At 36.2% G+C, this 12,887-nt stretch overlaps 1 protein-coding gene and 1 long non-coding RNA gene across 2 annotated transcripts; both read right to left on the reverse strand.

Annotated features, from left to right (window-relative positions):
- Positions 1–837: 837 nt before the first annotated feature.
- Positions 838–2,209, reverse strand: LOC116005367. The gene is made up of 3 exons (XR_004094955.1): positions 2,093–2,209; positions 1,769–1,917; positions 838–930 (listed from the first exon to the last, which is right to left on the reverse strand). It is a non-coding gene; the product is annotated as an uncharacterized LOC116005367 (long non-coding RNA).
- Positions 2,210–2,342: 133 nt separating this feature from the next.
- LOC116003925 lies at positions 2,343–7,047 on the reverse strand. Its single transcript, XM_031243865.1, has 6 exons — positions 6,797–7,047; positions 5,743–6,668; positions 5,077–5,642; positions 4,425–4,962; positions 2,982–4,322; positions 2,343–2,347 (listed from the first exon to the last, which is right to left on the reverse strand). The coding sequence occupies exons 1-6, from the start codon at positions 7,045–7,047 to the stop codon at positions 2,343–2,345; spliced, it is 3,627 nt and encodes a 1,208-aa protein (XP_031099725.1).
- Positions 7,048–12,887: the final 5,840 nt, after the last annotated feature.

Raw genomic sequence — 12,887 nt, forward strand, 5'->3', positions numbered from 1 at the left:
AAGTTGGTATCAGAGCCAGGTTTCGAGTCAGAATCCTAAGTCAAACTTTTTCGAGTCAGCTCTAGTTTCGAGTCAACCAAGTTTCGAAGTCAGCTTAGGTTCGTTAAGACCAACCTGAGTAATTGTTACAGCTTGATGAGTACAAGTTCGGAGCGGAGCTGGAATGGAGGCCGAGTAGCATAATAAGGGGGTATTTCACTTTTACTCTGCAGAATCTCACGATTCTAGTCGTTGAACAGTATGATCAATACTTGTGTTTTCCTGCATATGTTTGCTTAAGCTTTTGTGAGTGAGCTTGCTAGCGTAATGCGTTGATTATCATTATGCTACGTTTGAAACCCTTGCTTAGAGGGTATGAAAAGGGTGAATGTTAGGAAGGACTGTATAGGACTTGAGTAGGTGCTATACTAACTGCCTAACTAACTAATTCCGTAAGGACTTCTATACCTCGAGTACTAACTTGGAATTATCGTTCAGCAAATATGCCGCCGAGACGAAATGCGCCTGCGGGTAGCAACGATAATACCTCTGCAATAGATCGTATGGCTCAGGCAATGGAGAGGATGGCTGAGTTTATGCTAGCTCAGCAAGGTCAGAACCAAAACCAGGGGCAGCCACGGGTGGATTTTGCTAAGGCAATAGCCAGTCGACAACCACCGTACTATGCAGGAGAAAAAGATCCGGTGATTTTGGAGGAGTGGATCCGAACGTTCGACAAGTTGCTCAACGCAAGAATTCATCCATAGAAATGAAATTAAAATTTCAAAGGCTCATCTTATACACGATATCAAAGATTCACATCTTCCTCTTCATTGGTAATACTAAGTGATCAAAGATTCACATCTTCCTCTTCATTGGTAATACTAAGTGTTTCCACATATGAGCTCTGCTTAAGATATCATTGGATCACAAATCCAATGTCATGGTAGACTGCAAAAAAGCCCAAGTGCATGTTAGTCATATGTCAAACACAGTGGAAGATTGTGAAGATACATTTGAATGCATCTCATCTAATCTCTCTGTAAATATAATAAAATCAATGCTCCATTGTAAGGTTCTCCTTTTCATATCTTTCTTTCACATTTCCATGAGACATTAAAAATTACAAAAGTTTAAAATGACAATGAATAATCCAGTCAACAAACTGAACAAAGAAACAATAACCGTCATTTCAAACACCCAGATTGATAGAATAAGCAACCACATTCTCATTTTTTTTCAATGGACACACTATTTGGAAGTTACTCATTTTGTTTTGAATTTTTTTTAAAATACATTAATTACTAAACCAACCAAATACAACTTTGAATTGATTAGACACAACAACAGAATTACACAAAGAAGAATAGAACTCAAGCAAAACATGTGAAACAACTCAACACAATTTCCCTATTTCTCTCTAAAGCATCACTTGTTTAACAGTGTTGTAAAAATCAGCCTAGGCACCCCTAGGCAGATGGGATTTTCTTGGTAATAGAGCATCACTTGTTTAACAGTGTTGTAAAAATCAGCCTAGGCACCCCTAGGCAGATGGGATTTTCTTGGTAAGAGCCTATTACGAGACCGGTCAACTAGTAGGCCTTGACGGCCGAATCGGCCAAGTTATTTTTTTATTTTTTATTTATTTCTTAAATTAGTTTATTTCGCTCAAAACAACGTAGTCTTGAGCGAAAGAAACCAAATTACCAAAACCCTAATTTAGGAAGCCATTCACTGATTCGCAACAAAAAAGGAAAGGAAACTTGAAGAAAGCAATTCGGACCACAACCTGTTGCAGACTCGCAAGTAGCAGTAGCGCATCGCTGATCGACTCGCAGCACACTCATCATATTCGAAGTTGTCTTGGAGTTTCCATCATCACCAGCACACTTAGCTCATCGTGCCACCAGCAGGAGTGGCGATTAGGGCACAAGTGCACTGCAGAAACCAGCAAGGCAGGAACTAGCAAATTAGGGGCAAACCAAAAATTAGGGAAATTAGACAAACAATTGAATAAATTATTGAAATTAAGATTTATAGTTCAAGCTTTCAAGGGGTGAGAAGTTGAGAACGAAACTACGAAGTGTCGAAGACGGAAGACCGAAGTACGAACCTGATATCTGGGCGTCTGGCGTATGGCGATGCTGCGGCGACTGGCGAGGCAGAGGCGCCGTCGATTGGTGTGAGTGGTGTCTGGACCGGCAGGAGTGGTGGGTGGTTTCGCAGGCTTGGTGTCTGGACCGGCAGGAGTGGTGGGTGGTTTCGCAGGCTATGCCTATTTTTTTTTGGTGGGATACAAAAAAGATGACGGATATTATTGAAATACAAATATGAGAAACACTACGGATGCATGTTTACCTTTGTTAACCTGCAAATGCATTTTTATCTTTTTTAATATTTGTTTCAAATTCGAATATAGTACATTCTACAATGGTAAATAAATACATAATAATAAATACATAGAATATTACATTCATGACAACGTGTACGATGAACTTAACTTGCTAAATAAATCACAAATATGGACACACCAATTAGTTAAATGAATCATAAATATAAACACACCAATTTATCACTCTCTTTTATTTGCGAGCATTTTATTATTCTATTTATTTCTTAAATTTTTACGTAATAAGTAAAAAAAATTATAGTGATTATGAAATTATTAAACATTTAGTTTTCATTATTATTATACACTAATTACAAATTATTGTTAATAATATTAAATTTTTCTCATTATTATGTAATAATTAATACATTCTAATTAACTAACTACTCTACATTATAAATGATTAAGGATTTAATGAGGTTAACTACAATACTATTTTTTTCTCCTTATATAGGTACTAGTTTCCACACGCGCTTTGCACGAATAGATCAATGCCAAATGTATATTTTTATTGGATATTACAATACTCAAGAAAATAAGCAATGAAAATAAGAAAATAAGCAATGTCACCATTTTTATTCTTTACATATAATAAGAAAATAAACAATGTCACCAGTTACAATCTTTGCTTCAACAACATGATTAGATAACCTTGTAATCACCAGTCTTGTTCCATTACAAAGTCCAAGTGCGTGATCTATGTTCCTCAAGAGCATTATTGGTGATCCAACCTTTAACGTTAATGCATGATTTGGTATGCCAGAGGCTTTCAGACCATTTAGAAATTCAGGAGTATGCATATCAGAAAGTACACCATTACTTGAGTCTGATTTACATACCGTGTCACAACTGAGGTAAGTCTTACTCTCAGCAATATGTAAGTCACTCATATATTCATTGATGGCGTTGACGACATCAAGTGTTGGAGCTAGTATGGCACGGCTTTTCATGTACTCTTCATCGCATCCCCTTTCCTTGAACAATGGAAATATGGTATCAACTATTGTTGATATATTGTCACCAGATGATGGCAATAACATCTCAGAAGGGATTTGCACATTTGCATAACCATCGTTGGGTCCTCCGACTTTGCCATCACCAATATCAGCTAACCATGTTGCAAATTCTTGCACTTGTTGCATATTAACCCCCGGTTGCATGGTATTTAGTCGCAAATTTTTGGTCAGCCTAAGTACTTTACATGTTGCCCAAAGATAAGAAGCATTTATTGTTGCTTGGACAATATCTTGTCTAGATCCTTTAGGAATGACTGGCAGTATTTGTCTAAAGTCACCTCCAAATACAACTGTTTTTCCTCCAAAGGTTTTCCCCTCACTGTGAGGATCTTTTGATCTCATTAGATCGCGCATAGTTCTGTCTAGAGCTTCAAAACAGTGTCTGTGCATCATTGGTGCTTCATCCCATATAATAAGTTTAGCCATAGTCATGAGTTCTGCAAGTTGGCTGCCAGGCATGATGTTGCATGTGGAGTCCTCTGTTAACACAATTGGTATTGCAAACCTAGAATGTGCTGTTCTTCCTCCAGGTAGTAGCAGTGATGCGATGCCACTTGACGCAACATTGATTACAATATCTCCCATGGATCGGATCTTGCATGATATTGCCTTCCAAACAAATGTTTTTCCTGTACCTCCATAGCCATAAACGAAATACAGACCACCCATGTTTTGGCTTACATCATTGATAACAGTATCATAAACCACTCTTTGTTCATCAGTTAGCTGCTCCTCCATTTGTTCGGTCTCCTTACCTAGTGCAGCACGGTCATAAGCCAACTCTTCAAAAACCAAACGATTATGAACTAACCATGAATCGTCAAAATTTGGAATTGGCATTTGAGGATAATCTTTCAAAGACTTATTGTATAACTGTAACAGTCGCTCAATCTCAATCAATGCTAAATTCTTTTTTTCCTCCTCCGATAAACAAATATCTACAAAGAAAGGAAAAAAAAGTCATCGTAAAAAAAACTTAGATGAATATAATTGTTGGGTTTACTAATTTAGATCAAACAAATCCAAACTCAGTAAAATACCTTTATCCTGCAAGGCTGTTCGTCTGTTGTATTGCATGTCTTCAGCAAGGTGATGCCATACTGCATTCCAAACATTTTCAGGTCTACTCACCAAGTTGGACGTTAATAAAATTACAAAAAGTCTTCTCATTGCCTTTGCAGTAGACCACTCGCTTGCTTCATTGATTGCATCGATGTATTCTTTATCATCGTCTAACAAACCCCTTGCATAGCATGCATCTCGAAAAGTCGGATATGTGACACCTTGAAAGGTCTTGATGTCTTCAAAATTTGTAGGACCCCGAACTACATTCAACAGACATCTCAAATAATATATTTCACCACTTCCCGGAGGGACATAAAAGATGCGACCAATTGCGAATCCCCTTTTCCGTGGATGCCACTGTCTGATATCCTTCTTCCAAACAAACTTGGTAGGCATGTCAATATAAGCCAATTGTTTAGCAGCATCAAAAGTCTTGTTTGCATCGGACCATGCAGTGAACATGCTTTGATTTACCGTGGGTCTGTTGAGAACATCTTCTATCTTGTCATCGTCCTAAAAAATAATAGATTGACAATCTTGCAAGTGAAAGCTAAGTCGTTCTACGGGAGGTTGCCTGAATTGGACGTCGTAGCTAAGGAGCCTCCACGCAGCTTCGCATGCAGATACATATCTGCAATCATAAAACATGCTTATTTCATCAACAACCTCATCTTGACCATCCTCGTTAGTACTCTTATAGAACTCAGCAGTCACCCTGTCATTTCCTTTGTTGACATACTTGAAGAGGTACTTGATTGACCTCGACTGGTTACACCATTCAACATTAATGTGTGCTTTGTATTTGAGAAGTAGGTATCTATTATGTGGAACCACGTATCGACTATCTAATTGGATCTCATTCTTTTGCACAAATCTACCATTATCAGAACGCTTGTATATTGGGTAGCCTTCAGCATCCCAAGAAGAAACCTCAACAAATTTCTTCGGAAAGTGTTTAGAACACTTGTTGTTCACCATGCATGGAGAGGTTTTCTTGTGTAGTCCACACGGTCCGTGAATCATAAATTCTTCTACAGCTTTGTAGTACTCATAATCTTCCTCTTTGTCTGGAATTTCAGCAGAAATGAAATTGTCCATGCATGCGGCTGTTGATAAGCTTTGTACTCTTTCAAGGAAGATTAAAATGTGGGCATGTGGTAACCCACGCTTTTGGACTTCAATAGTATAGACAACTGCAAACATATACCACAAAGTATGAAATCTTTCTTTTGCAATTTCTAGTTAAAATAGTGCAAAATAATTGATTAGTAGAAAGCAAATAAATAAATATACCTGTTGTGACAACACCAAAGAGATGACCTATCCTTATCTCTTTAACCAAACAATCAAGCTTCATTTTGAAGACCCTACATACAATATCAAGTCTGTCTTCAGCCTTCAGCTGACATTTTTTCAAGTACCTTTGTATTTCTGGCCACTTTGGATTACAGGTAAACGTTATAAACAAATTTGGATATCCCTTGTGTCTACAGATAGCCATCGCATCCTGGTAATTCTGAATCATGTACCTAGCCCCGCCTGTGAAGCTGGATGGTAAGATGATTCGTTTACCTTGACGGGCTGTATCCACTTCACCTCTAGTCAATGCATCGGATAGTCCTTTGTAGGCTTCACACCTTAAAGCCTTTTGATTGTTCCTAATAAACAACAACCTGCTGGATTCAACCATGGTGTATGCATCGACCAAAAATTGTTGGAACAGTCTCTTGGCATATAGTATTGTTGACACTTCATTAAACCTGTCATGCATCCTATATGCGAAGAACTCACGTTGTGAAACACGGACTCTACCTCCACTTTCCTTCTTCCTCGAGATGTTGAATTGAATATCTTCCCTATATCCGTCTTCTCCATAGGGAAACAGTAACGGATATTGCAACGGCAAATACGCTGGGTTAAGCTCATTTATCCTCTTTAGGGATCCTGCATTAGTCTCCACCAAAATATCTCGGTTACCTGACGTAGCGGATAAATCTCCTACAATTAAAGCAGCAACCTCTGATGCAGTTGGTAAGTTGTAAGTCCGTGCATCACCGTTTCGCTTGCCAATCAACCTTATCTTATACTCTACACTTGGATTATTCTCCATTTTGGATTTTGCAAAACGGAATGTTTTAACTAACACATTATGCTCATCCAAATCTTGCTTAATATCTTCCACTATATCTTCCTGTAGTTTGCCGTCATCATTGTTACCCCTGTTACACAACAATACAACAGAAATAGTTATTAGTTCTCAAGCTGTAGTTCGTATTGATTATTAAGATAATATATATAATATATATAATATTTTGAAAATAAGAAATAATATAATAGAAGTGATTACCCGAATGCATTGATGCGATTTTGGATTTCATTCTCTGTGTCATGTATGTACAGTTGGGCAAATTTTGGGCTGCTACCATCTTGGGGTCTTAGGCCTCCCATTAGATGAAAATCCTGACCACTAATCCTAAACATTGGTGGGCAAGAACCATTGTTTATAGATTTGTCAATCTTTGCTCCTAATGATGTAAAAGANTTATTAGAATGGTGCTTCCTTTTACTGCCTATGAGAGTTGACGTTAGTTGCTTCATCTTTGCTGTTAGGCAATAGTATGTCTCTGTCTTGAATGTAGAACTTGAGTTTCAATATTAACTTGCTATGAACTAAACCATTAATTGTGTATGAGTTTGCTGGGGTGCAATAGATACTGGGGTGAATTTCATCCCTTCAGAGTATGTACTATTGAATTTCACTGGAAGCTGCATCAAGACATACTACAACCCATTTTATAAGCTTTATAGATGCTTGGAAATCCCACAACTCTGGAATACGAAGAGTTGGCTGCTGTATTGAATGCTGTTATCAGGATTATGTGGATTTATCATACATTTTTTAATAATGCCCTATTCTGATCTTTAATTCTTTTTTTTTTTGAAGTGATTCTTAAAATGTTAAATCATTTTAATAGTACTCTTATATTTACATTTTCGGAGATGCCTTATTGTCTATAAGGGCTTTTTTGGAAAGCTTATCATTTTACGGTTCTCTCCGGAGAGGTATGTTTTCATTTTTCTAACATTTGTTTCTTTCTTCTGTATAAGTATGTGTACTAACATTTTTTTTCGAAGTCTTTGCAAAGGATGATAATTAAATCTGATGCATGTGAACACAATAGAACTTATTCAGCATCATAAGCCCAATCTTTTAACTGATTTTGGGCTAAGCTAAAAAACAGTAAGCATACAATTTTTAAAATTACAGTCTGAGTCGATCCAAGATTATTATTAGTTTCAATTAACGACATGTAGGTATCTTAGATGCCAAATGTTTTCATCCTGTAATCCTCTAATAATATTCAATTACATTTTTTAGATGATAATTGTTTCAATTATACTTATAATCTGTAAAATTACAATGTAGTACGAAATACCCTGCAAAAATCAATAACAAAATTTTCAGATTGTTTTTTGTTGCTTCATTAATCTAACTTAACTGAAAAGTCTGTAAAGTTTCAGATTGTTTTTTGCTGCTTACATTCTCAGGCTATTTGTGGACTGAAAGTATAAAAGTTCTATTGAAAGGTACTCCTTGCTGATTACATGATGTGAATCTTTCATAATCTGAAAATTTGCATTGACAAAACTTTTATAGAATAACTTAGCCTACTTCTAATTACATTGTGTAGAGAGTGGGGGGTTTTTTTTCACTAAACATTACATTTCCAGTTGTACGAAATATAATTTGCAGCTAACTGATCACTTAACACTATCATTTGAACCCTCCATGAAGTTCAAGCCTCAAATTTCAGTGGTACTTGTATAGCATGGATTCGCCACCCTCAATTGCAGCATGAACCTGAAAGGTGAAAAAAAAAACACAAATACACTATTCTACAGTAACTGTTAGACATGATTTCAAAAAACAATGTTCTAAATTTCAAAAAGCAAGCAAGATAGCCACAGTTACACATACACAGTGCACTGTTAAGTATTCAAACATCCAGAGTTTTCAAGTTAAACAAAACAAACATCAAGTCACAATTGTCTTCCAAACATCAAGTCACAATTGTCTTCCAAACATCAAGTCACAATTGTCTTCCAAATAAATTTGATTCAATCAATTTTTTCGAGTTTCACTCTCTGTTGCTTCACTTTTTTGCATCCCTGTGTCGAAGAAAACTGATCGATTAAGCACCTCTTGACAGGTCCCTCAGTAGCATCATGAGTAACTGGCGGCAGAGTGACAGGTCCCTCAGTAGCATCATGAGTAACTGGCGGCAGAGTTGCAATTGGGCTGTCAGCTTCATCACTCAGAAAACTCTACAGATTCAGTAAGTTTATCAAAAACTCCTACAGTGTAAATATGATATTTGAAAGAATTGTATTTAAAGACAAATATATAACCTCAAAGAAGTCATCATCCCCATCACTTAGCTGCAATCCAGTGTTTATATCATCCTCCTTCAAGCTTAGAATGTCAGGGCTTAGTTGTGCTAGGAGTTGTTGGTCAGTGTTAATCCTTAGAACAGGAAATGAGGTTGGAAAGTTGAGAAACTGGTCCTTCCTAACTAAAATTCTGAATAACATACTCCTACCAACCAAAGCTAGTATCTCCTTTGGAGGGGCACTTGACTGCAAAGGAAGGAATTTAGGTTAAGCTGCCTTGAATTTATAAATGTAGGACCCTAGAGACAGTAGTTAAAAATTTAAGACTTACATCTGTATAACTGTCATATAAATCAGCAGCTGGAATCCCAATTAACTCCATGCACTCTCGATCCCATATCAAGAATGAAGCATTACCTTTCATGTCCACAACACGTACCCTAAGTTTATACCTTAGAACATGGGTATTATGAACTTGCACACACTTGAAACATTTGTTCACCCCTTCTGAGAGTTCTAATTTCTTGTTACAACCCTTTTTTGGACAGGAAGTATAGAACCAATCTGTGGGTGACTCAATACCATTGATCCTCGCAACAATCCAGAATTCACCAAACTGTAAGTATGATTATAAAACAAAAATGAAATTACTTATACAATAATGGTAGAAAACACACAGGAAGTCAGGAAACAATGCTTACATTCTCAGTGTCAAATATGTCAGATATTGTAATCAGATCCATGGACTGACTTGTGGACTCATCAATGGTATTGGTGTAGCTAAGACTTGACATTGATGTTATGCTTCTAATTGGTGTGATATTCCCTGTCTCTAAGGCTGTGCATAGAGTCCATGGTAATGTTAGTTGAAAAATAAGAAGATTTTACAGATTACATAGATATCAAATTAATATACCTTTCTGTGAAACTTTTAAATTCCGGTTGGTCAAGGTTGAACAGCGATTGGGTCACATCATAGGATGAACAAATTTTCACATCACCATCTGACACACAATAATATAATTACAGTATGTATTTCTAAACTAATTACAGTATGTATTTCTAAATAAAGGTAAATGTAAAGGGTACTAACCTCTTAAGCCCAGCTTTACTCTGCAGAATTGGATCAACACTACAACAGGTTCATTCATCTCACGCTGATAGAAAGGCTCAATTTTGGACACATGATCATCCCAAAAGGTACAACTTAGCTTATTTCCCCTGCATTACATTAAAATTTTCCTTTAAATTTGAAACTGATAGTTCATAATAATTCATAATAATTAAAAATAACCGAAATTGGACTTACAATGCATTTGAACAATAATCTTTTCTTGTGGTCCATGTATTTGAACAATACGACCAATTATATCTATTTTATATACATAGCTATAGGTAAGATTCTGAGTCTATTGCTAAAAACATAATAATGAGAAAAAAGATGACAAAGATGCTGAGGAAACAGTAGAAACTTACCTATAAGATGTTTGTCATCTAAAGTTGGGTTACCTTTCAAACTATTGAATGGCTTTAGTCTGTACATGTGCCATGGAAATTTGTCCGACCTAATTTCTTTCATAATAGTTTCATGATTAAACTGCAGCATATATTCATGCAGACTGGTCTTGTATGTCTGAGTATTCAAAACAACAAAGAAATTTTTCACAGCATACACTTTGCTTTCTACAAACCTATTACTGAACTTTTCTACCAGAGTTTTTGGTACATGTGCATGAATTACGGTGCCCTGTTCATATATCAATAGGTTAGCATGTACAATAACATATTTACATAGTTTTATCTAAGTCTACGCTAATGCTAATGAACATACTTCATGAAAATGCAGATGAGTATAGAGAAGAAAACAAACCTCCGAGTCGTGAAACACGATTTCCTGACTTTTTTTTTCCAATGAACCTCTCCTTAATGGTACCAAATAGGTACGAATCACCCGTAACTTCATTGCACTCTTGTTCTTGAACGTAGACAACTCATTCGCCACACAATACATTCCCATTTTCGAATTACAGTACGTGAGAATAAGGAGTAATTTCAAAGGGTTGAGAGTATCTGATGGCAATGTAATCTGGAATATGCCTAGAGGTGTATATATATGGTTGTAATATAATTCTGAGATCATAAGACTTCTGAAGTTGCATTACTTCCTTTTTCATTCCCGGAACATATGTATCGAATAACTAAACGTTGAAACCTTTTCGATTTCCTAAACATATTCCGGCCATTTATTCACGCATGAGTCCTTTACAGCGATAATTCTTGTTCGGGTCGGTTGCTCTACCGATTTAAAAACAACAAAATTGATATCCTACATGCGGAAAAGGACGGTGACTAACAATAACAAACATTCCATGTTGCTATGCAATACGGCATCGTTTTCCACTGGGCGGGAATGGCATTAAATGCTATTTTTGTGGCTTTTTTATATTAGAGGATAGATAGATGTAAAAATTTTAAATAAAAATTAAAATCTGAACAATCTAAACCATTTATTTAAGTAACTTTATTAGTTTTTATTAAAAGTGTGGATATATATATATATATACATATCGAAGATGAAGACATTTTGAACCAATAAGACGAACGAAACTTATACAATTTTGAGAAGACGAAGATGAAAAAAGATGTCAAAGATGCGTTTGAGAAGCGAATATGAAGAAAGAAGTCGAAGAACATCTTGATAGGGTTCGCTTGGTTTTGATATATAGCCTTAATAAATTTCATGTCAACAACTTTCTTTTAAATTAAATTTCCCTGTCAACTTAATATGGAATGACAATCTTATGGAACTTGAAAAAAAATGGTAAATGCAAAAATTTTAAGAAGTTGATGTTCTGTAGCTCTTATTTATCATCATCAATATGTAAGCCATGCTGGTAGTCTAGTCTAGTCTATTTATTATTCGGCTTTAAATTAGATTGACTGACTTGCTTCTGCTTGTACATCCATTCTCACCTATTTGCTTTGTTTTTGCTGCTTTCTACTGTGTATATATCACTTAGCCTAGCTTTCAAAAAACATAACCCATCTCATCTCATCTCATCTCATCTATGCAAATCCAATCATTTAGTCGTTTACAATACAATACAAATTATGAAATTAATGAATGCAAGTAGGCAGCAATTAGCATCATTACATCAGGTTGTAGTCACACAAACTCATCAAAATGCAATCAAATCANAACAGAAGCAATTCACTGGAAGGAAGCTTGAATAGTACAGGAGTCCACATTGATACATTCAGTTCATCATCAGCTACAATAGGGGGATGCCAATTCCCATCCTGCTCAAGTCATATCCATAAACTAACTTGTGAAGTGAAAACTTGATTATATGATCTAAATTGGGTACACTGCTGTGAAGTTATGATGAGAGAGTAGGAAATGAAGCACATATATAAAACCAAGGATAACACCTAGACAACCTAGTGCAATATTCATATTGTTACAAGGTCAACGGGTTGGGAAACATATATTGAGCAGCAGTGCAGAGGTGAGAAATGAAGTGGTTAATGGTTATCCATAGTAGTAAAAAGGATGACCTTGTAAGTTTGTGCCCAGATTTTGACATCAGGAGCCCCCTCAACTGTACCACCAAAATAAGCCACCAAGAAATGATCTTTATTGACCTAAAAGCACAACAAAATATGAGTGGCAATCTGATTCAGTTGTTTACGAATTGGTATAGAATGCAGGCAGAGCTTTGAGCAACCTCGACAATAGTGGAAGCATGACAATTATTGAAGGGAGCTGAATTGGCCGCAAAAGTGAACTCCTCAACTACTGGCACCCAAGTGCTACTATCCCCATTCGTCATTTTTGATATTCTTCTTCCTATTTCCCTGTATCATATATATATTAAAAAAAAAAACAAACAAATATGAGAACATTGTTCCCAAAACTAAAGATACCATGATTTTGCTCATTACGAAATGGGATTCAAAGGGTTTATGGAAATCATATTATAGAGTCTCAATAACTAGAGATATCAGAACATTCTTCTCCAGTTCTGGTCAAAGCACCAAACACC

Source organism: Ipomoea triloba, chromosome 14 (assembly GCF_003576645.1).
Source record: "Ipomoea triloba cultivar NCNSP0323 chromosome 14, ASM357664v1".
Classification (NCBI taxonomy): domain Eukaryota; kingdom Viridiplantae; phylum Streptophyta; class Magnoliopsida; order Solanales; family Convolvulaceae; genus Ipomoea; species Ipomoea triloba.